Source organism: Argiope bruennichi, chromosome 5 (assembly GCF_947563725.1).
Source record: "Argiope bruennichi chromosome 5, qqArgBrue1.1, whole genome shotgun sequence".
NCBI lineage: Eukaryota > Metazoa > Arthropoda > Arachnida > Araneae > Araneidae > Argiope > Argiope bruennichi.
Genome location: NC_079155.1, coordinates 36,688,722 through 36,712,049, shown reverse-complemented (window position 1 = coordinate 36,712,049; position 23,328 = coordinate 36,688,722). Strand labels below are relative to the sequence as shown.

General features: G+C 30.8%; 1 protein-coding gene across 1 annotated transcript in view; it reads right to left on the bottom strand.

Annotated features, from left to right (window-relative positions):
• Positions 1–2,902: 2,902 nt before the first annotated feature.
• Positions 2,903–23,328, bottom strand: part of LOC129969476 (prodigiosin synthesizing transferase PigC-like) — a 77,927-nt gene continuing 57,501 nt past the window's right edge. Inside the window, exons 29-41 of the mRNA XM_056084061.1 lie at positions 20,853–20,941; positions 20,710–20,772; positions 19,778–19,870; positions 19,581–19,640; positions 16,871–16,965; positions 16,703–16,766; positions 11,493–11,656; positions 10,231–10,309; positions 8,372–8,432; positions 6,854–6,930; positions 4,611–4,713; positions 3,283–3,357; positions 2,903–3,186 (exon numbers count right to left, since the gene is read on the bottom strand). Coding sequence (XP_055940036.1) covers positions 3,113–3,186; positions 3,283–3,357; positions 4,611–4,713; positions 6,854–6,930; positions 8,372–8,432; positions 10,231–10,309; positions 11,493–11,656; positions 16,703–16,766; positions 16,871–16,965; positions 19,581–19,640; positions 19,778–19,870; positions 20,710–20,772; positions 20,853–20,941 — 1,097 coding nt within the window. The 3' untranslated portion in view covers positions 2,903–3,112. The remainder of the gene's footprint in view (positions 3,187–3,282; positions 3,358–4,610; positions 4,714–6,853; positions 6,931–8,371; positions 8,433–10,230; positions 10,310–11,492; positions 11,657–16,702; positions 16,767–16,870; positions 16,966–19,580; positions 19,641–19,777; positions 19,871–20,709; positions 20,773–20,852; positions 20,942–23,328) is intronic.

Sequence of the window (23,328 nt, the reverse complement as noted above, 5' to 3'; positions counted from 1 at the left end):
TATGAGCTAGAAGTCTAACTTCTGCCCTCCTTTGCTCAGGGGTCTTTACCCTCAGAAGCTACTGCACCCCCTTTTCCATGGTAACGCGGACACATCATCATCATTAATGCTAATATCCATTAATCGGGGGGCAATTAATGTTTCATTTCAGTATATGCAAATAAATACCATTTATGTTGCATCGCCATCTATTGGTAAATTTTGCTACTAATTTTTATTTAAAAAATGTGAAACGAATTATTTTAATTATCTGTAATTCAAATTTTATATCATTTTTTTACAATCCTTTAAAGGGGGAGTGGTTATTTCTTACTAACCATGTATATTGATAGTAATTGGAGTGTGTGCACATATCTCCGATTCGATCTTTGAGAAAAAGGCTCAATACTTCATAAATCGGCTTAAGTTGGGGAAATCGTTCACAGCAAAATACCGGAAAAACGATCAGTGACTTAAAATATACTGACGCCTACACGCAAATATCCGTTTCTGCCCGATTTTAATCCAACCTCTGGGAGGGTGGCTGGACTTTGAATCCTTACTTTAAAAAGTGAAAAGCTTATGCTCAGAATCTAATTGTTATGAATATACTTAGAGTCGCTAATCCCAAACCAGTAATCTGCTGCGAATATTTCCTTCAATGCAAATTAGATGTCTGCATTTGACCTTTTCTCCAGAGTTCGGAGGAAAATCGAAACAGAATAGACGCCACGCCGCTAATCTCATCTCCGATAGTTTGTTTCGTTAATGGATCGTGTGACGCCAATTCTATTTGATTATTGGTGATGCTAACGGAAAACCATACAATGTCATCATTTCAGCCTACGACGATGGAGGATCCTTTTACGTTCCGTGAAAACAACATGATGAGAAACAAAAGCAATTCAATGCAATTTCTCATTAAACATGAATAACACAATAAAAATTTTAATATAGTAATACGGATTAGAATAGTTATATAATTTTTTTTTCAGTATTAATCTGAACGACTGAAAATAAATTTTATAAATATTCTGTAACGGATGCTAAATGGATCCCAGGTCAATTACTATTATTTTTACAATCATTTGATGGAGAAGAATGCAGTACTTTGATGACAAAATTTGGAACTTTGAAAATTACTAGAATTTTTTCTCTTTCTTAGCTAGAACTCGAGATCCAGAAACTCTTCTACAAAATTCCATATTTTTAGGGGACTATAAAATGTGAAGTTGTCACATGAAGAAACGTGGATGACGGAGTGAGTTCTCTAGCTGTCTACTCTGAGAGATATTGCTGTTTACTAATTCGAATTTAACTGTCTGCATTGCAATTTTCGACAAGTAGTATTTTTTATGCTATGATTGTTTTTCTATTGCCTAAATTTTGTGTTTGTTACTTGAATTTTTTTTATCCATGCTTTGTGTCCCAACTAGGGGAGTGCACGCCAGATTAGAGGATGAGAATTTTTCGGCATTGTGATTCCGATTGGGCGCAAAAATGGTGTGGGGTTGACTACCCAGATCGGTAATGGGACGTTCTTCTAAGGGGAAAGGGTTGTACCGTGGCCGGTAATGGTAAATTGGTAAAATGACTCTTAGAACTCAACTTTAGCTCTAACCAAGTTCATGCCGGTCTGGTCCTTCATATTTTACCGTATGCCTCAGGGCGGATCGGAGTAGTCAATGTACGATTACCCATGCTTCATTTGGTAATCGTAGATGCTTCATGTACAATTAGCCATGCTTCATTTGGAGTAAACTACCTTTTCCACTATCCAACGTGTGGGATATCTTTCACCTATACTCAGATAATTTTATTTTAGAATCTTAATATCTACAATACGATCTTAAGATTCATCTTAATTTTAAAAATAATTTATTTTAACAAATTTTGTAAGAAGCAGTATTCAGTTGAAATTGCATTCACATAACAGAAGCGATTCACATTAAGTTATATCAAGTTATATTAAGTTATAACCATGCTGGTTTATCTATAAATCAAAAAATATATTTATATATTAATTATTTTTGGCTAGTAAATATCATTACCTTGATAATAGATAAACAGAAAATAACGGCAAAAGAATATGGTAAAAATTTGTTTTAGCAATAAAAGCCTAAAATAATTATCTATGGAATCCATTTTTTATGCATCATTCTTTTGAGAAGCAATAATAAATACATTAGTTGTCATTATTAGCTAAAAGGAATAACAAATAATGATGTTCGGCGGGAATTGTAATAACACTTCGCAAAAAAGTAATGGAAATTATGATAATTGTTCCGAAGTGATCATGGTCTTATAATTAGAAAATGAGCACTTATTTTTATTGATTTTCTGTTGTCAGCAAAGGAATAAATGACGTATGAGCTGAAACAAAAGTTAAAGGGGAAACTTAAGGAGATCTTTATAAAATGAGGTTTCAGTTAGTGAGCAGATAAAAAAAAAGCCAAGCTCGTAAATTTTATGCAAGAAGTATAATAAAACAGAAATATATGTTCTCTGAGCAATTGCAATTCTTCTCTTTATCTATTTTTACGTTCCCGTATAAAAAATTTTAAAAAGTAAATTACTCACCAAAAAATCAATCACCAAAAAATTCGAATTAGAGATTTTGACCAATCTCTACATTCCGAATATCTTAAATACATTTTTGTAATTATTGTGTTCACAATCGCACTGGTAAATTAGATGAATAATAATTAGTATTAATTAGCTGTTGTATTCCAGCAGCTAAAAAAGAATCAGTCGAATAACATACCTTTAAAAAAGCAGACATTATACCATTGGCAGTAGAATAGAAGTGAATCATTTTACTTTGATTCCTTTTTTAAGTTGAAAATCGATTAAATAATTTTTTTTCATCAGTCAATTAGTTCATTCACTAATTTAAATAATACATACTAAATTAGCACAGTAATGCAAATAGAACATTTTTTATTCAGTTTTCGCTTTTAAATTGGAAAACAATTAAATGATTTTCTTCTTTTATCATTCAATTCTTTTTTTAACTGAAGGTAAACGGTAACGGTTTTTTTAACTGAAGGTAGGTAACTGAAAGCAAACAGAACATATTTTTTTAAAATTAAATCAAGTCTTTAGTTGGAAGACAAAGAAACCATTATTTTCATCAATCATTTTTTTCTTCTGGCTGTGGCAATCTTTGCAATATTCCTTTTTTGCCGTCAAGTAGAACATAATCACCTATAAAATTAAGAAAATAATTATCATTTGGTTTCTTAAAGTAAATTAAAGAAAAGAGAAAGTGAGCGAAATTAGAATTTTTAATAAATCTGTTACCTGTTCGAAATCTCTTTGTAGCTCCTTGCAATCCCACAACACAAGGTAATCCATACTCGCGACTAACGACAGCCCCTGAAAAGAAAATGTTTTAATATGGATAATAGTGTTGTTAGTTTTTCATTACTATGGCACTATTCATAGCAATTTTAATGCTAATTGTCACCAAATATTGGCAAAAAAGAAGAAATCTAGTATAAGAAAACCATGACGGTTAGCGTTTGTTCCAGTCAGATTCCATTTGTCGCCAAGATATAATGTTAGCGCCAAATATCACCAAGTATTGTTATGTTATTTCCAAGAAATATTTTATTAACGCATAATAATAAGTATAAATTAGAAAATTAATGGAATACAAATCCAAACATAAAATACTTCAGTTAATTCAGTTCTTGATTACAACTTTTGCAATAAATTTTAATGAACTCTATTCATGATATTGGCATGCAGCGCCATTTAGGAGTTCATTCCGCCATTTTGCGCTGTTCCACATTATCTCTTTCTGGACTACCAAAATTGTATTTGCGGTCGACCATATTACAAATGGTTACCATATCCCGAAATTTTTATTCCATAAGACCCTTTCAGGCCTCTGAAGAAACCATACAAATGAAACCACTACTGAGTTCTTGGCATTACATAACAACTCATCTGAAGCTAAATTATTGTTGCGAGTTGTCGCCAACCTCTGCTTTATCATCAAGCACAGGCGACAAAGAGAATAAATAATCGCCAACGAATACTCACGTCATATTTCAATGCGTGAATGCTGGTATATTGTTAGAATAATAAACAATAGAAAAATAGCAAGGCATCAGCGAACGATAACGAAGAGTAATGAATTATTTGTATTTCTCTGTATAAATAATTTGAATCAACGTGGTACTAATGCAATTATTGAGAAAAAAGAATAATAATGTAGATTCCCTTTTCATTATTGTTACTTATAAATTTTACTACCTAACTTGGTAAACAATATCGTATTCATAGAATTATGCTTTCGGAATGGAAAATTTCTTCGGGAAGAAACTACAAATAAAGAAAATACTAGTTCAACAACTTTATTGAAAAATAAAATTAGCATAACACATGAGTTAAAATAGATGTATTTTTCTTACTTCTGAATTAATAATGGAATAGTTTTAAAAAAAAAATAATAACATAATATTTTAACATTTGAAAACCGATTTCCTATTAAAGAGCTTGGAATGAACTAGAACATATTTTATACTCTCTTAACAATAATAATTCAATATATGTATACTATCACAATTGTGTTTACACACTGAAATGAGACAAAACAAATTGCATTTAATTAAAATAATTACCGTGGGAAATAAGCCCACCCAGCTCTGTAACCACTCCAGAGATAATGGGGAAATAAGGACTCCAGCCAATGTCAGTAGAATAAGTTATTAGAATTTCTCCTGGCTGAAATCAAGAAATTACAGTATAGCAATGATTATTGAGGCAAATATCTGACTGCAGATTCTTAATATCTGATAAAAGATGAACTGGAGGGGAAAACATTTGGTTATTACATATGGATAAAAAAATTTACTGCTATGCACTCGGCTTGGACCTATGCTAACAATGTCAAACTTCTTGCGAATCTTATTTAAGAATTATGATAAAATTCAAATTAATAAAAATAAAAATTTTGTAAAAACATGTTTTCACCTGAATACTGAAACGTAAAAATTTGCATTTTTTTTATCAAAAATACAGATTAAAATAAGAACAGATGAAATATTAAGATATAAATATTCTCTTCAATTCAGATAAATTTGTAATCAAACAACTGAACACAACATTTTTAAGATAGCTCCACAGCCAGAAGTCACAAGGATTGAGGTCCGGTGATCCTGAGGATCAAACTACTGGAAAATGACGGCTGTTTATTCTACCGTTTCCGAAATGTCTGTTGAGAAGTTGCATCACTGGCTTTGTAAATGTCAGAGGAGCACCCTCTTGCATGAAAAGTTTCATTAATGATTTCATACAGACAAGCCCACTGTTATGAATTGGAATGACGCGGGTGCGCAAAAGACCGTGATAGCGTTTAACATTGACCGTACAGGGAACCGGATCTGCAGAACCCATCTCCTCGAAAAAAATACCAACACAATAAACGATACCGTCAGCCCGCACCAACAGTTAACTTTGTAGAATAAAGCAGTACTGGTGCAAGTGCGAAGGGATTTTCCGTCGGCCATATCCTGCAATTTTGTGTATTAACAAAGCCTTGAAGATAGAAATGAATTTTGTCTCTCTAAAAATATTCAATGGTCATTCATTGTCCACTTCCATGTGAGCAAGAAATTCTAGAGCAAAAGTGTGTCTTACTGACATATCAGCAGGAAGAAATTCCTGAACATGGTAATTTTGTATGGATAGTAATGCATTATATTGCATAAAAATTTTATTTTATGGGGTGTGCTCACAGATATGTCTAAAGGTCGGGCAATGACCCGTATGCACCCCATTGTTCGTCCCTTCCTGTAATACTATGACAACATCTTTTACTGCCGTAGAAATAATTGATTTCCTCCATTTGTCAGATTTCATTTCAAAAGAAGTTGCCTTTTCGAACTTCTTAATCATTTTCTTCAGACCCTCGGCAGACATCGGGTCATAAACTTTTTTTTATACCCTTTAATGGTCGGAATTTCGTTAAAGCTGTTAGATCACAATCACTATTCTTATAAATGAATTTCACAAGCAGGATGTGATCTTTCATTGAAAGTATCGTGACAAGCTTCTCAGATTAAATATGAGGAGAGCTGCTACTCAGATTCATACCCCGCATTTTTACAAAAAATTAGTGATTCGTGCTCATAAGTGTCTTTTAATTTGCAGAGTATACTGCTTACAATGGCATATAGTGATACACTCTGGAACTTTTTTTATGTCTTCAATTATATTCAGATCAAATTTGAAGTCATTCTGTCCAATAGTTCTTTTTTACAGCGTTTTGAATGTAAAACTTTAAATGTAACAATCCTGTATATCCTGCGTCTAATTTTACTTTCTTTTACAATTTGTTTATGATTATTTGAGTAAAATTTTCCATTCACTAATATTTTATAAGTTCCGAATTTTAGATTACTTGTATTAGCTCAATTTTTATTAGAGACAAATCCCAGCTCACTTCAAGTTCTAGTTGAAAATATTATGGGATTTTCTAATAAATATATTTCAAGTATTTTTACACTAGTTATTTATTTTTCCACCGCTTCACACTTCAAACCAGTGGGAGAAGTCATTCTGAAAATTTCTCAGGTAATTATTAATCATTTCTAGGCGAACAGTCGTTTTAAAAAAAAGCTTTTAAAATGTAATCTTTGTTGCCTAATCGCGGGGATGAAGTTAATACACAAGTACCATAAAACCGAAAATGAACATCCATCTAAATGACTTCGATTGATCAGTATAAAAATAAAATAAAGTTACTATTTAAAAATATTGTATAAAATTAGCAATAGTTTTTGATGATTTTATTATACGCAGATAGATATCAAGATTATTCTAAGGTATAGTGTCAATAGGAATTTAATAAATATTTACTAACCTTCAAATGAGCTGCTTCATCTAATGTCATAGCCACTCTTGCATATCCTTTCGTCACACCTTGACTCACAGGAATACCTAAAGCAATGACATATATTTAGCAATTAAGTGATGAAGGTAACACAGAAAGCAAAAATATTGATTATTTTGATAAATTGGGCAATTACATAAAGCAGAAACTTAACACTACCCAAGCTCCCTACGTAATTTTAAAAAGAAAAGAAAATCTGATGTAAAACTGTGTAAATTTTTATCTGGACTCGGATATAGGTCAAAGAGTTAAAGATTTTATACTTTTACTCATTGCAGGGGCCGGGATAGCCTGGTTGGTAGAGCGTTGTAATCTCGTTCCTTAGGTTGCGAGTTCGAATCCCGCCGGCCAAAAATTCCCGCGTGCTTAGTGGCTTAAGCGCGTATAAATCAGTCGTGGTCACAAAGTCCTCCAAGTTGAGAGAAATGAAGTTCGCCTAGTAAAAAGGGCTGTGACGTGTATATAGCTAAGTCGTTCTCTTGGCCCTAGATGGCGCTACTATAAAAACAAAAAACGCCCCATCGGCTTAAAATCGCTGTCTTCGTAAACAGCGGGCCTGTTCATGACAAGTGCCATAAGAAACAACAATAGTGATTATATCTTATATTGCTTGTAACATATTTTTAACTGATTATTTATTGCATTTTTATTCCATTTTCATCTTGCAGTATTTCCGTTCTGCACATTTGGAATGGTAGGAAGTGCCAAGCTCTTTGTTTTTGAATGCTATTGAATCATTGACAAGGACATAAGTCCATGTCATTTTCAAATAATATATTTGTGGGTTAGAGTGCTATAAACAAGCGTCATAAATAGAAAAGACATCAAAATTTGTTCTTTTGATAACTAATTCATGAAACAAGAAGTGATAAATGTATTCAGATATCATTCAGGGGATATAAAAAGCGGTAAGTATACTTACCACTGAGCATTATGGGTAAAAAAGTCTTAGAATTCGCTGATATCAGGAAGAATGAGCAATGGACTATTTTAGCAATGTGAGATCATAAGAGCAAATCTTTTTTAAAGAACACTTCTCTTTGTCCAATGTTGTAAAATATCCCTTTTGGTTTAACTCAGTACATCAAATAAATTTGGAGTTCATCTCAAATTCTTAAATCAGGAGTAGAGTATTCATAAACAAAATTCCACTAATAGAAAAGTAGCATTTTTGATTTTGGTATTTGGTCAAAAATGATCACGGAGCACCTAGGTATCAACTGAATGTGAATTCTGTTTTAAATACAATACTTGGGGATAAATTGACTTCCTGAAGAATATTTAAGCGATGCTACTCTGAATTTTGTATTTTGCTTGAAATATAACAAAGAGAGTCTCAATTATACAATGTGAACTACCAAAAGCAACTGAAAACTCATAAGCGTACATCTGTCTGCCAGTTTTTGAATAATTTTCATTGAGAGTATAGTTATAGAATAGACTACTTCCTGAAAGATATTAAGATTAATGAATAATTGAATAAATTACCTTTCATTGTTAAGTCTGCAACGAATTCATAATTTTCTGATGAATCTTCCTCATAATTAATCTGAAATAAAAGAACAAATAAATAAAATCAATATTTAAATATCTTATCATCAGTTATTAAGATTAAAACATACATTAACAGGAAAAATATTTTAAAAAGTCTAGTCATTTATCATTAATTTGCAGAAATCATTTTATCTAAAATAAGTATTGAATGACAGTTTTTGGTTCTAATTGGATAGATTTCTTACTACGAAGTTCTCATTTAACAGATTAAAGAAAATGAAATGATCAAGAAAATGGTTAGCATTTCTAATTTTACTCAGAATACTTGTAATTACTTTTAACATCCAACTTCTAATAACTCAGACTTGTAACATTTCATGTATTCACTCATTACTTGTAACATTTCAAGACTTTTTTTTGTATTGCCGAGTATGAAATTTATGGAGAAAAAGTGCAATGAGAAGATTAATATATTTGATTTCGGGATTTCAATGAATTTCAATAAATACAGACGAAAAAAAAACCTTTTGAGATTTAATGAGTTTTTAGTTATTGAATTTTGTTTGAGTGTTGCGGCTCATACGTAAGAAATATGTTATAAAAACTTTTAGCAATTGCATTTATTTATATGAATATTGCTAGTCCGCCTAGTAAAAATGTAAAATATATTTACTTGCACGCAAGCTAATGCGACCATAATTAAAATACTGTATTCTCGAAAATTTTCCGAAAGGAGAGAACATTTTAATTAATGACATAAGTTTGTCTTAATATCTTCTGTAACTTTCTGACATCTTGAATCAATAAACTATGTAATTTTGAATAAAGTATCTACTACGGAAAACATAAAAATAGTTTATTTTTCGCTAATAGTTTATATAAACTGATTTCTTTCATCGCAAACTTATAACTGTTAGTTTAATCAGCTGTCATTTAAAAAAAATGAGTATGTGATTGTAGTATTTAAAAATGTGGAGTATAGCTGAATACAATAAAATCATTCGTAATAAAAATTGTACCAAAATTGTGGATCGAATTTCAATTTTTTATGGTCATTAAAGTTATTAACCCTATAGTGCATAATTTTTAATTTTTGCTGCAAAAAATATGTGTGCTTTGAATAATTTCACCTAATTTAAGAAAACTATTACAAATTTGGAAGTATTTTGTCATGAAATTAAAAAAAATAATTAAAATGTGCCAAATGGTTACATAATAAATTAAACAATATCCTTGTGACACAAATCACATTATAACAATTCTTCAATAAAAATAAAAGTCGCTTTTTTGCCAATGCATTTTTAAGATGCAAAAAGGTATTTTGACTGTATTTTAAATAGTAGAACTATTCATACAACAGCCGTCTTGGTATTTTACCAAATTTTCAGTTTAAAGCTAATTCTAGTACCGCTACCATTTTACCATTTATCGGTCTTTTCTAAAAAAAATTATCAAAAAGCATTTTCAAATACTCATTGTTAACCTGTGTAACAGTCATGCAAAATTTATGTATAGAAAAACGTGTAGCCAAATAGCTATACGATGCACTGTAGGGTTAAAATGCCTATTTTCCTTCGATTAATGTAGAAGTCATATTTTTAGTTATTTAATTTTAAAACAAATTCAAAAAATTATAAATATCAAATTTTTTGATAATTAATGGATATAACTTTTTCATTTTTATGCAGAATATAACGATTTGTTTGTAAGATGATAATGCAAAAATATAGAATTAATAAATATTGTTAAAACAGCTTTTGTAATAAGTCTGAAAGTAATTTAATAAATAACATTATGTGAAATAAAATTTTTAATCTTATGCAGATTAAATGGAAGAGTAATAAAGTAATTACAGGCTTAGGCAACCCCTTCGAAATTTCTGGAAATTTAAAGCTGTCAAGTATTGGATGTATCTTTTTGCGATGAATTGCTCTGAAAAAAAATTGAGTGATAGGATTAACAAATCGAAATTACGTATGAGAAAATTTATTTCAATATAAATTTGAAGAACAATTCTGCATCAAAATGAAATAAATAATTATAAATAAGAAATTAAATTCATACTTACTGAGACATATTATAACATAGTTTATCATTCGATTTTAACAAATGTCAAAAATATTCTGTCATATTAACTTCATTTGTTACTACTAGTGAAACTCAGTAAGTTTAGTAATAAATCATATAACTTTCCTCTTTTGATATCCAATTCTCTTGATTTATTCAATAAACCAAACCATTAGACCTCTATTTTGAACGCCAAGCTCAAAACAATTTCTTCTCTTCTGTACAAAAATTTAACTTCATTTCTTTAACAGATGTGTGAAAATTGATAACATTCAATTCCATTAGGCGTTGAAGATAGTTTTACATATCATTGAAGAGAACTTTAATAAAGCAATTATCCTATCCATTCCAAGAAAAAGAGACATGTATTTGAGGCAAATATCCCAAACTGCCAAAATAAAATCTAAAAGTGAAAAAAATTTATGCATTCTCGATCAAAAACTAGACTTTGAATGCCAACTAGCAACCTCAAACAACAGGTTGAAATTAAGCAGAATACAATTCAAAAAGCATTATGTCAAAAGTCGGAATACAGTATGGAAGTTCATATTCTTTTAATAAACAAAACAGAAATCTCGTTCACAGACTCAGATGAATGTAAAAATTTAATAATTAAAATTGTTACAGTGCCAATTTCAAATAAAAACAAATGGTGTTCATTATTCCATTATCATCTGGGGTTTTTTTATAATTATTCAGTAAAAATTGGGGAATATTCCAAGATGACGCCATTTAACGTGCAAAAGCTTATTCACCACATTATTGACATTTAAAATATCAGTAATATATTATGTCTAGAAATAATTTCAAATAACGATACTGACAAGGAGCTTATAATATTCCGAAATATCTTTCAATTAGTTGACATTTGCCTTGAAAATGCAGCATTTGTTTTTCTCTTTCGCATAAAATTTATTTCCTTAATTTAAAAGAATGAATGAATTAAACTAAGCTTAATGTTCTTAAATGATATTATAGCATGCTTATTTTAAGCATAAAAACCAAAAAAATATCCCCTTGAATAAGCAGTGAATTTACGATACATTACCTTGTTATAATACCGGGGGATCTGGTGTTTAACAAATCCTTAATTTCATCGAGAGTCAGGAAGAAAATCAAGTCTTCATCAGGCAAACGTCCTTCAGAAACCATTTGTTTACCTAGACGACGGTATCCTTTTCGCCAATTATCCATTGCTTTGATCAGGATAGACTGTAGATGTCATAAAAAAGAAAATAATAATAGGTTTCAAATGTCCTGATTTGAAAATAACAGCAGTTTCAAGGTTCTGTTTGGGTTTTTTTGGGCACGAAAGCCAAGTTGTTGACTACGCTACGCCAACCAGAGAAGTTCATAGCAATATGGGTATTGAGAATTTTACTAAGAGTGGTTATAAATGATATCTTTTAAAAAATTAAGCATATTTTAAATGAGGGTTGGTTGCTTGATTTGCATTTTTATGGCACAAGAGCCAGAATTGGCTATGCTGCTCCAAAACACATGGTATGAATATATTACCATACGATAAAAAATTATGTTCCTCCAGGCAAAAAATTGATAAAAACATTTTCTCAAAAGAAGCATTTATAAAAGGGTACGAAACTTTAAATAAGATAAAATTCTATGGCCTAAAACAAATGTTTTTTTTTTTAAATAAACAACGATATTTATATAAAATGAATAAAGTTAATAGCTCTTAAAAAGTCGAAAATATTACGGTGAGATTGTTCTTCAACCAGTTCACGCAAATCCAATGATGATGAATTAAAGAAATGCATACGATAAAAATTAAATTTGGAACATTCAATTAAAATATGTAAAACTGAACGGTTAACGTCACAATCCGAGCACATCGGTATCCTCTCACGAAACAAAAGATGTTTGTGAGTTAGGAGGGTGTGACCAATCCTTAGTCTAGTTAATTTTACGTCAATCCATCGAACCGAAGCAGCAGGCCACATTCCAATTGTCGGCTTGATAAAATGCAGTTTGTTTTGAATTTCTTGATTCCAAGATTCTTGCCAAATCGAAAGTATATAACCACTATACATGTTAATTAGATCAATATGTAGGCAAGAGCTCTGTAAAATATGCTTAGTCTCCTTGGCAGCAATGTCAGCCTCTTCATTGCCGGTTATGACAACATAAATAGGAATCCATCCAAACAGGATGTCATACTCCTTAGTCTGAAGATCTCTCAAATAGCAAAGAATATCAATTGCAATAGGATGCTTGCAATTCGCAAAGTTACCTAGTGTCTCTAAAGCACTCATACTATCTGAATAAATGCAGTAATAAGTCTCTTTAGAAAGTGAAATTCTTTCGAGAGCTAACAAAATTACAGATAGTTCAGCAGTCAAAACAGAGCACGAATCAGGCTGCGGTAACTATATGTAACCTCTGGAAAGACAATACCACAATTAAATGAGGGAATAAAGCTTTATTGATTTTAAAAAATCAAAAATAATTAACATGATGGATCTTGCCAAGTAAAGTTGATAAAGAAATTGTAGACGTTTGAAAAACCCGCAAGCGTTGAACATTGAAACATGAGCATTCAGACAAAATATGGTGAATACACATTTGCCTGTTGCATAGTAAACACATTGCTGGTTGTTTTCCGAGTAAAAGATGAAGATGAGTGAATCTAGTATGACCAATGCATAAGCGTGTTAAAAGGTAACGTTTCTATTTTTTAATGAAGACAAAGACTGTAAAAGTGGTTTGATAACGTGGAGTTTGTTCTCTATCTCACGATCCCACCCTGTTTGCCATTTCGAGTAAAGAACCATTTTAATTTGTTTTTTTTTAAATAGCTCGCTGCTAAAGTTATATTTAGAAGTAGCCTATTTGGCGGCCTTGTCAGCTTTCTCATTGCCTAAAATTCCCACCTGCGATGGTACCCAACAGAGTAAAACAGTAAAACCATGAGAATTCAAGTTATTAAAAATATATAAAACTCTTAAAATCAAAGGATGATTATAACGATTGGGATTAAATGATTTTTATGACATTAAAATACTTAAGGAGTCAGTATAAATGAAAAATTTTCTCTAATGTCTATAAAATAACAATCACTTCTGCTTTAAAAACTGAACAAGAAAAATGAAGCATGTCAGAAAAACTTTTCCACGGAAAATAACAGCGAAAGATGCATGGTCAGCATATTTTGATCCATCTATATATATTGGTGTAAAATCTTGATAATGCTGCCTGTGTTCAAGAAATTTTTGTTGATAAAGTCTGCTGTGTCTGATTCGGTAAAAGTTTTAAAAGGATTTAAATATTGCACATTATGGTTTTTTCCAATGAGGAATTTTATTTAACGGCTGTGGAGCTACATATGTATGCAGTAAATCTAAGTCTGCGAGGATAGTATGAATTCTCATAAAAAAAACGGGTATAAATGATTTCATGGCATCTTGCAATCGAACTAAAAATGGACGAAGTTTAAAATTATGGAATGGATGATTCAAATTTAATTCGATTAAGAAATAATAATTGAGAAATAGCATCTTCCTTCTTAACTCAAGAGCATGATGTTCTGAAAGCACCTGAACCGAGTCGAAGAGCTGTATGAGCAGTTTCAAATAGCAGCCTTTAAACATATTTTAATTAAGTTAAAATATATACAAAAAGTTGTTAATGTTGTTTCGAATCTGTTATAATGCTTCCCAGTGTAGCCAAATTTTATAGATATTCTCATGCCAAGTTTTATATATATTCTAGCTCATACTGAATGGATGTTCGGTCAATGACTCCGAATTTTGGTGATAAACTTGGCAACCACTTGATGGCTAGATAAAGAATTTGGAAAATTTGACATAAACATGAAAGATCTGAAAAATACAAAAATTAAAATGAAATTTTTATAAGGTCATGAGAATCGCCGATTCTTCCAGGATTTTGTGTCCATGTCAACAATCCATTAACAGGCTAAGGCGAATAAAGTGAATTAAGTAAATTTTCTATTTGGAGTGTGATCGTTGAAGCGAACTCTCAGAATAATATTGTGCTGAGTTGTTTTTTACCATTAACGATTTATTGTTTGCGCCTATATTGTCGATTTCTGCTAATGATAACAAAGCAGGCTTCGGTTCTGCCATGTTATCATGTTCTTTCATAAAATAAAGCTTCCTTATATGTTAATGTGTTTGTTAGAATTTAAATAGACGTTTCTTTCAACTTTTAGTGGAATAATTTTTATTAACACGATTATCATAAAATATCTCCATATATTTGGAGGTTCTGGAAGTCTTCATCTTACGTTATTGCAATTTCACCATTTATCATCTACTGAAATAGTATCCGAAAGGTGTTCGTTATTTAGAAACTATTGGGCATTTTAATCATAAACTGATGTCATCTTTTTAAAATGGATTTTAAAAATTGTTCGTAATTTTTGTTTATGCAAGGAGGAAGATTCATAATAAAATTCGTATTATATTGTATTTGACATAATATAGATTATGAGTTAACATATTCTTCATAAATTGCGTGATGCCACATACATAATAAAACACGTCGTTCAAATCTCTCTACTCGATTTTATGTGGTGCAAGCGGTGAGACTTTGAGTACAAAATTTAGGACTTCGAGAATTTTATTACCTCTTGGATTCTTTTTTCAAAAGGTTTTATAAGTTATTACGCTGAACCTAGTGTTACTAAATTTGTCACTATCTCTTGGGTTCGTGATGTCCGCTATAAATGGATTTATCAAAATTTTAATCAGGTTTTTTTTTAATTAATAGCTAATCAAAATTGTAACTTTTTTTCAAAATTTTAGAGATTTCAGGATGTACATTAATGAATATCATATTTTTGTAGAATTATTAATAGAACATAAAACAAAGTAAAATCTCGTTTTCCATAAGAAATCAGTTGAAAAATTAAATTTTTGCAGTTTTTTAATATTTTAATACTTACGATGAATCACAAGTATTAGGAACTTAGAATTTTTAATGTTAAAAAAAGGTTACCTTTTTATTTTGAATATTATAATAATTTTTATTATTTATAACGACTGGCATTTTTTTAAAATTATGATATCTATTTTTCTTCAAACTAACTTTTGTATTAAACGTAATTTGTTTTGCTATGGTCCACACGTATTTTTTATATTGTCAGGAAAATTAGACCGAATTATGTTTTGCTTCCTATACTGAATCAGGAATTCATACACTGATAAACATGGGCCGGGACAGCCTGGTTAGAAGGGTTTTGGATTCGCGCCCCTTGGGTTGCGAGTTCGAACCCTGCCGGCCAAAGACTCTCCGTGTGTGTGGTGACTGGCGCACATATAAATCTGTCGTGGCTACAAAGTCACCCATGTCTTTATACTACTGGGGGTGCTGGATCAGTGGTGATCGTTCTCTGATTCAGATCTAAATTACAATCTGTGGATGAATGAATAAAATACATGAATGGTCCGCCCCATAAAAAGGGTTGTGATGTGCGTGTAGCTAAGTCGTACTCTTGGCTCTAGATGGCGCTACTGAAAAAACAAGAGACGCACCTTTGGCTTAAAATCACTGACTTCTAAAGTCAGTGGGCTTGTCTATAACAAGTGACATTAGAAACAACAACAACAAAATGATAAATAATTTCTAATTGCATAATCATACTCAATTGACGTCCAATTTCGTCTGCGATTATTTCTTTTGGCAAACATCAAGGCCACAAAATACTTCTTTAAATAATGCTATTCTCCTCCATTTCCCGCTTCGCTGAATTGCATATTTATTTATTATTTAATTAGAGATTTCCATATTGTCTGTAAATTATTACCAATATTGTCTATAACAATTAAGTGGATAAATCGAAATAAATTCATTAAATAATCCATTAGTCGTATTCCATTTTTCATTTTCCTTTTATTCTTGAATTTCGGAGCTTATTTAAGCTCTAAATTAAAACTGCCATTCAAGCTAACTAATGTTTTAAAATGCATAGTCACTTATGAATAACTTTTGCATATTTTAGATGAACCACTTATTAAAATAGATATATATGAGTAATGAAAACTCCTTGAAACTTGTATATACAGTTTAAACGAGATCCGTGGACTCTTAATTAATATTTAATTTTAATTATTTACCAAAATAATTCTTAAAAAATATTTTATTACTTTCTTGTCTTAGTAGTGCATATGTCGATATTGTGATGAAACTATCTATCATGTAAAAATTTTGCTTATCCGAAAATTTGTTTCTGGAAATGTATTTAAAATATTTTAACCGAAGAAAATAAAAATTTACTTTAGAAGCTTCTCTGGCTCTAACTCCTCTTCTACAATTGGGCACAACAAACCTCAGCATTAACCTAAAAAATAAGTAAGCATATTAATTACCATCTTTTCATTGCGAATTAAAATTACTTAGTTAATTGGTATAATTCAGAATTAATTATTAATTGTATTTACTTACTTGGACATGAAAGTCAAAGGAACGTTCAGTTGGGAGAATATCTTATCGATGCTATCATCTTGCTTTGTTTCTTCTTTGCTAATACCAGCGAGATTCTAGCAATAGAAAACAAAATCAATTATTACTTCAAATGCATTACTAAATATTTGATCCTGCGGCTATTTTATCTAATACAAGATAAACACCTTCACATCATTATCAATTATACCGCATATTATAAATTCATTGTGAAATGAATCCATCAACACTCACGATTTTAGCATTCAATATCATGTTTCTAATATCAATTAAACAATTAAATTCTACGATTTTCCATAGGGCACCTCGAAATGAGGATGAGATGTTTCCGGATGGTGGATGGATCTCGCCACCCTGGAAGGTACACTAATAGGTGGGGGATCTGACTCCTCCCATCAATGACGGGACGTACTTCCTTCGGGGAGGGTTGTACCGTGGCCAGTGGCGGCCCTTAGGACTCAAACACAGTTCCCGCCAATGTTGCTGTTGCGGCGGTCTGGTCATTCAGTCTTATGGTTTAATTCCGTATGCCTTCGTGGCGGGTCGGCGAGTTAGATGGTTGATACTATATACTTTAAGTTTAATTCGGTAAAGTTTGCAATAAGGCCTTCAATAAGATAATCAGAATCTGTATCTACCTTATGAGGGATTCCTCCCTATTATCAAGATATTTGCGTTATTCAGAATATCGAAAAACATCGTGGAAATGTCATACAATATCTGACTAATAGGGATAGATGACCATATAATTAATGGCTTAAGCCACACTAGACTAATGTTTAAGTCCTTGCATGCCTCAGGAACATGAAATAATGAAAGGCTATGTGTTAATTCATTGAAGGTAATATGTTATTTCACTGAATCCAATGTCGAAGAATTATTAAAAAATTCATGAGACGTATGCTAGCAACGAATTTTTTTAATTCTGTCTAGTTACCTGTAGGAGATTTTCATTATTTTCGTCCAAACAGAACTCTAATGTAAACCAAAAGTGTCTGAAGATTTCAGAAAGATAACTATCTTCATATATAATTATTTATGCCAGATTTCTATCTCAAATGCTATTTTTATTAAGCCATGCTAAAATTCTATCTCAAAGGATACCCAAAGAGAATTATTAAAAAAAGGTCAAAAAGGGCCAACAACATTGGAACCCGGGTTTATGAATTGAAACTTCTTGTCGGAGACAGATAATTGTAGGAAAAATATTCTCTGTTTGGAGGAAGGATATCGCATATCAGTACTTCCACTTGGAGGCTGACTTGGTGGCTAAGGACTTGGCATAGCATAAGAGAACTTACCATAAGGATATAAATTATTCGTAAGTTAGTTTGAAAAAAATGTTGATTCCTCACTCAGATGTTCTTCACGTTAAATCCAGATGTACAAGTAAAACCTGGCAGTCATATTGTCACGTAGATACTTTAGTGTGGAACGCAATGACACACACAAGAAGTAGAGCTAAACCAATTTATTAACTCAACTCTGAACTGAGAACACAGTGACTGCCAAATCTTCTGCTTTTATAGTATCAGGGAAAGTTCCAGAATACTTTTATAGAGACAGTAAGAAAAGTCCAGAACACTTGTCTGGTAAACTAAAGAAATGTCCAGAATCTTCTGGAACAGGAAAAAAAGGGAAACATAAAATCCAGGAATTCAATATTTACACAGACTGCGAATCGCATTGTCTCTAGCGGGATTCGAACTTGTGACCTCTTGATTATGATATCAGTGCTATGACCATTCAGCCAGAGAGAGCCGACTGAACCGTTTCAATGCGGCAATATGATCAAATGAAGAATTGAAAACGAAGGAGAAGATGCTGTGATTATTAATGGCGTTTCCACTTCATCATTACACTTAGATCCTCAGTTTGATTGTGGAAAAAATCAGCGATTTCTTTGGTACTATCAGGGCTAAAGGAGGCTGGGATTGTTTCTCATGATCATAAAGTGGTTCGGCGACAATACCTTAATTTCATTTTAGCCGAAACTCTAATCAGATACTTATCCACTAGACTTCTCATTTAATCAGATTTTTTTAAAACGGAGCCATGCCTTTGAATAACATATCTGCAGATTTGTGTCAATGATATATTTATATTGGTAAGCTGAATGTGCTCAATACTTTTATCGTAACCCGAATATCCATCACTAGATATTGCAGAACGCGTAGAAATAGAATCATTTTCAGCAAGAGATATATTCCAGCTTGCCTTTTGTGTTATCTTTAAAAAATAACGTTCTATCCAATAAAACAAATTTAACCAATTTTTCCTGGTTGATATAGAATTTGAATTTTTATCTGTAGATTTGCATATTCAAATAAGCTTTGAGATTCTAACTCCATGCAAGTAAATGAAATCTCGGGTAAACTCTTATAATAATAAAACCTACAAATATGAATGCATTTGAAAGAATTTTAAATGAAGAAGCATTGAGAGTTTTGATTGTGGAATCCATCAATAAAGCTTATATACAGTTTTTTCACTCTAAATAGTGTCAAATACATAAAATTCTATGACAAAAATTTAACTATTGTATATTGCAATTTCAAACAGATTTATTGCTCCTAGAAAGATTAAGGACGTTCCTAAATTTTCTTGTATTAAATAATATAGAACAGTCACTTAATGTATTAAAACAACTTTAATAATTTCTCAATTATATATATAGTGAAAATATATTTACCTGTAATAGCTTCACCAATAACTTGGGATCCATTCCCCATGTTATCGATCGAATATCAAACTATAATTAGATAAAAAGGTGATATTAAAAAGAAAACAAAAGAATAAAAATACAAATAAAATAAAGAATATCATTTATAAAATGTCTTGTTAACAATGCAGTATAATAGCTTTTAATATTTAAAAATATCTACCTACTTCTTTCAAACACCTGTGACCATGTCTCAGCAGAAATTTCCTAAATTTGTTACCAGCCATTGTAGGTGAGGTTTGCAACCATTCTTCAGCTTCCTAAGTAAACACATAAATTCTATGTAACATAAGAATTGTTTTTATATGGATCTTTGATTTAAAAAATGGTAGAATCCACTCTAATCAAATTGAATGAAGTATTAAAGAAGTATCCACTCTAATCAAATTGAATGAAGTATTAATGAAGTATCCACTCTAATCAAATTGAATGAAGTATTAATAAAGTATCCACTCTAATCAAATTCCATTAGCAAATTCCTAAATCATTAAAAACAAGTTTATATTTCTAAAACGGTTTTAATTTTTTGATTATAGTATGGCATTTATTTGTTCTTAAATAATAAGAATTTCTTTACCAGAAGTGATCACATTGTCATTTTGAAAGAAAAACACTTTTTATTTAAATTGAATTAATTATACCAGAGAAGAATTTCCATATTAATATCATAGCATATTGAATTGAATGTCCCTATCTCAGCTGCATGAAATTGTAATCTTGAGCAAATCTGCAGAATTGAACATTAGGCAATGTGTTAAATGCATTATAAGCAAAATGCCCTTTCTTTTTATACAATGCCTTTCCTTTTTATTTTTGAAAGACACTTGTTTTGTTTCTTCATCACTTGTCATCCGACACGAGTCGTTTGTTTTCGTATTGCGACATTTTTTTTTTTTTTTTTTTACCTTCTGTTAAAATGTGAGTTGATTTTATGACCAATTGATAACTTTACAAGTTTTTGAAACACAGATTAGAAATTTTGTCCTAATTCAAGGTTTGGGAACTTCTGGTATGTATGAAACTATTTTCTCATTAAGAGCATTTTATCACTTGAAAGTTCCCCTTTTTACAACTATATTTTAATTTCAAGCTAACTTACCTCAACTGACATCGCCTTGAATTCTTCAGCGCCAATATCTTTCACTATCTGATTAGCCACCTCCTAAAAACAACAAATGCCTATTAATGAAATAGAAATTTAAAAAGTCATGTAATAATCAATTTTATATGTATTTTTAGCACCTGCATAGCTTGAGGAACGTCAGCACTCTCCACATTCGACGACGAAGCTAAAAATCTGGCAAAATCGCTGTAAATATCATTGTCGACAGCTGAAAGAAATCATATATTAAAATCAATATAAATTATCCAATTATTCGACATTTTATGTAATTTGAATAAAATTTATAAATTCATTGTAATAGATTGTAGACTATTTGTTAGAATTTAATTTGGGAGAGCAGCGAATTATCAGTTCAAAAACGCACATGAAATGTTTGAAATCAAAAAAACTACCAGCGAATTTTTCCGTATAATCAAAGTAATATCGCAATTGTTAAGTTCACAAGATTTTTAGATTCCTCCTGTATAATGTTCAAATTCTTCTCTGCCCTCTTTGTTTATGAAAAATTTATGAAAGCTTGTAATCAGTGCGAAAATTTTCAATAACAATCTGTATTCTTACAAACAGTATTATGAATACTGAAACATCAAACAAATTATTGTCGAGCATGACAAATTATAGTTTCAAGTTGGTGCTAGCAAGATTACGAACATTTTCCAGAATTGGTTACTTAGAAGCTTACTTAGCGTACTTGGGTTTTCCAGCAATAGTTTCCAACATCGTGCAGCGCGAATTCGACCTGTGAGCTTCCAATGTTAGATGATCAGAGTTGAACAATGTGTTGAAAGATGTGAGGTTGTTTTTTTAAGCGTCATTTCTTGAATCAACAAATTGGAAAAAAATCAATAACAAAACTGAGGCAGAAACACCTGCAACTTCTTGTTCCTTTATCGATTGGATCACTTGCAAAGTCAAAGTTGGATCAAATTTAAAAGAATCAAATGTTCATTACAGTGTGTAGCAGAAAAATTTATCTTTTCACTGATGGATCATTTAACCCAAATTTAAGATCAAACGTTTGAATAAAATTTCAAATAATTGATTTTAGCGAACAGCGTATCTGTACATTATTTCCAACAATAAATTTTAACAATAGTTAGGACCAAAAATTGAACAATTTTAATAAGTATTATACTGAACTCATATGCACATAGGATTTGAAAAAAGAAACCAATCGTGACTCTCTTCTGTCCAAAATACCAACCAAGTACTTGTCTGAATTCTGCATCAAAACATTATCGTGTTAAAAACAAGTTTCAGCGAAATATATATTATTAAAAATAAAATATAAATTATAATGATTTGATTTCAACATGGCTAGGATGCATATTCTACATGCTGAACGGTTAATGTTTCTAATAAGAAAGTTTTCAATACAGGCACATAATATATGGATTTAATATTAATTATACTAGCCGCCTTTGGCGACCAGCCGGTTCGCCAATCTTAATGTTCGTTAAAATTTTAATAATTAAATATTTTATGCAATTCCAACTTTAATAGATTCTTCAGCAAAATATATTAAAACTTCAAATTTTGATAGTCATATAATTCACTCATAATATTATAAAGGCCTTCAGTCATAACGTGATATGTATCTCTCTAATTTTCTGTTACCCCTCGTAGAATTTATGCTTTAAATTAAAGTGTAAATGATTAATCTGCAATTAATATAATAATATTTTTTACTGAAACAAAGCATTTTTTTTTAATAATATGATTACTGATAATAGAGTCACTGAGCGTTTAAACTTTATGGGCACTAAAGAATATCTTTCTTAATTTATGTAATATCTCAAGAATTTGTCAACAAAATTTTCTCAGATTCATCATGAACGGATCGATTCATTAACAATGTTTCATTTTAAATGCATCAAACACTAAGAAAATAAAATGAATCGTTTAAAATAATCTGTCGAAAACAGGTTTAAAAAAACTACTTAAAAAACGATGTACTTAAAACTATAAGCATAAATAAAAAAAATATATAACTAACATAAATACAATTTAATTACAAAAGCATGCAACTAACCTAAAAATAATTTAAATCATTGAAAACAGGTTAAAAAAAACTACTTAAAAAACGATGTACTTAAAACTATAAGCATATACAAAAAATATATAACTAACATAAATACAATTTACTTACAAAAGCATACAACTAACCTAAAAGTAATTTAAATCGTCCGTTGATAATGGTTGCCATTCCAACAATCAGAACACAGTGCGCATGCGTGAATTTTCTTCGCCTTTTACGGTAACGCAAATGCGTGAATTTTTCTACGCCAGTTGGGGTAACGCTATGCAGATTATACATTTTTAATTTCCTTTATTCTGTGTTATTTTAATTCAAAAGTACTTCAGAATGAATCTGAAACATGGATTAATTAACAATGTTTCATTTTAAATGCATAAAACATTAAGAAAATAAACAGAATCGTTTGAAATAATCCGCCGTAAAATGTTAACCCTAGCCTTATTACTGTTGGGAAAAAAAAAATAAATAAAGCCTTACTCATTTGGCGGTGGAGAAAATGGAAGAGTTTTTTGGCGGAAAAGTTGGCGGTGGGGAAAATAGAAGATTTTTTTGGCGGG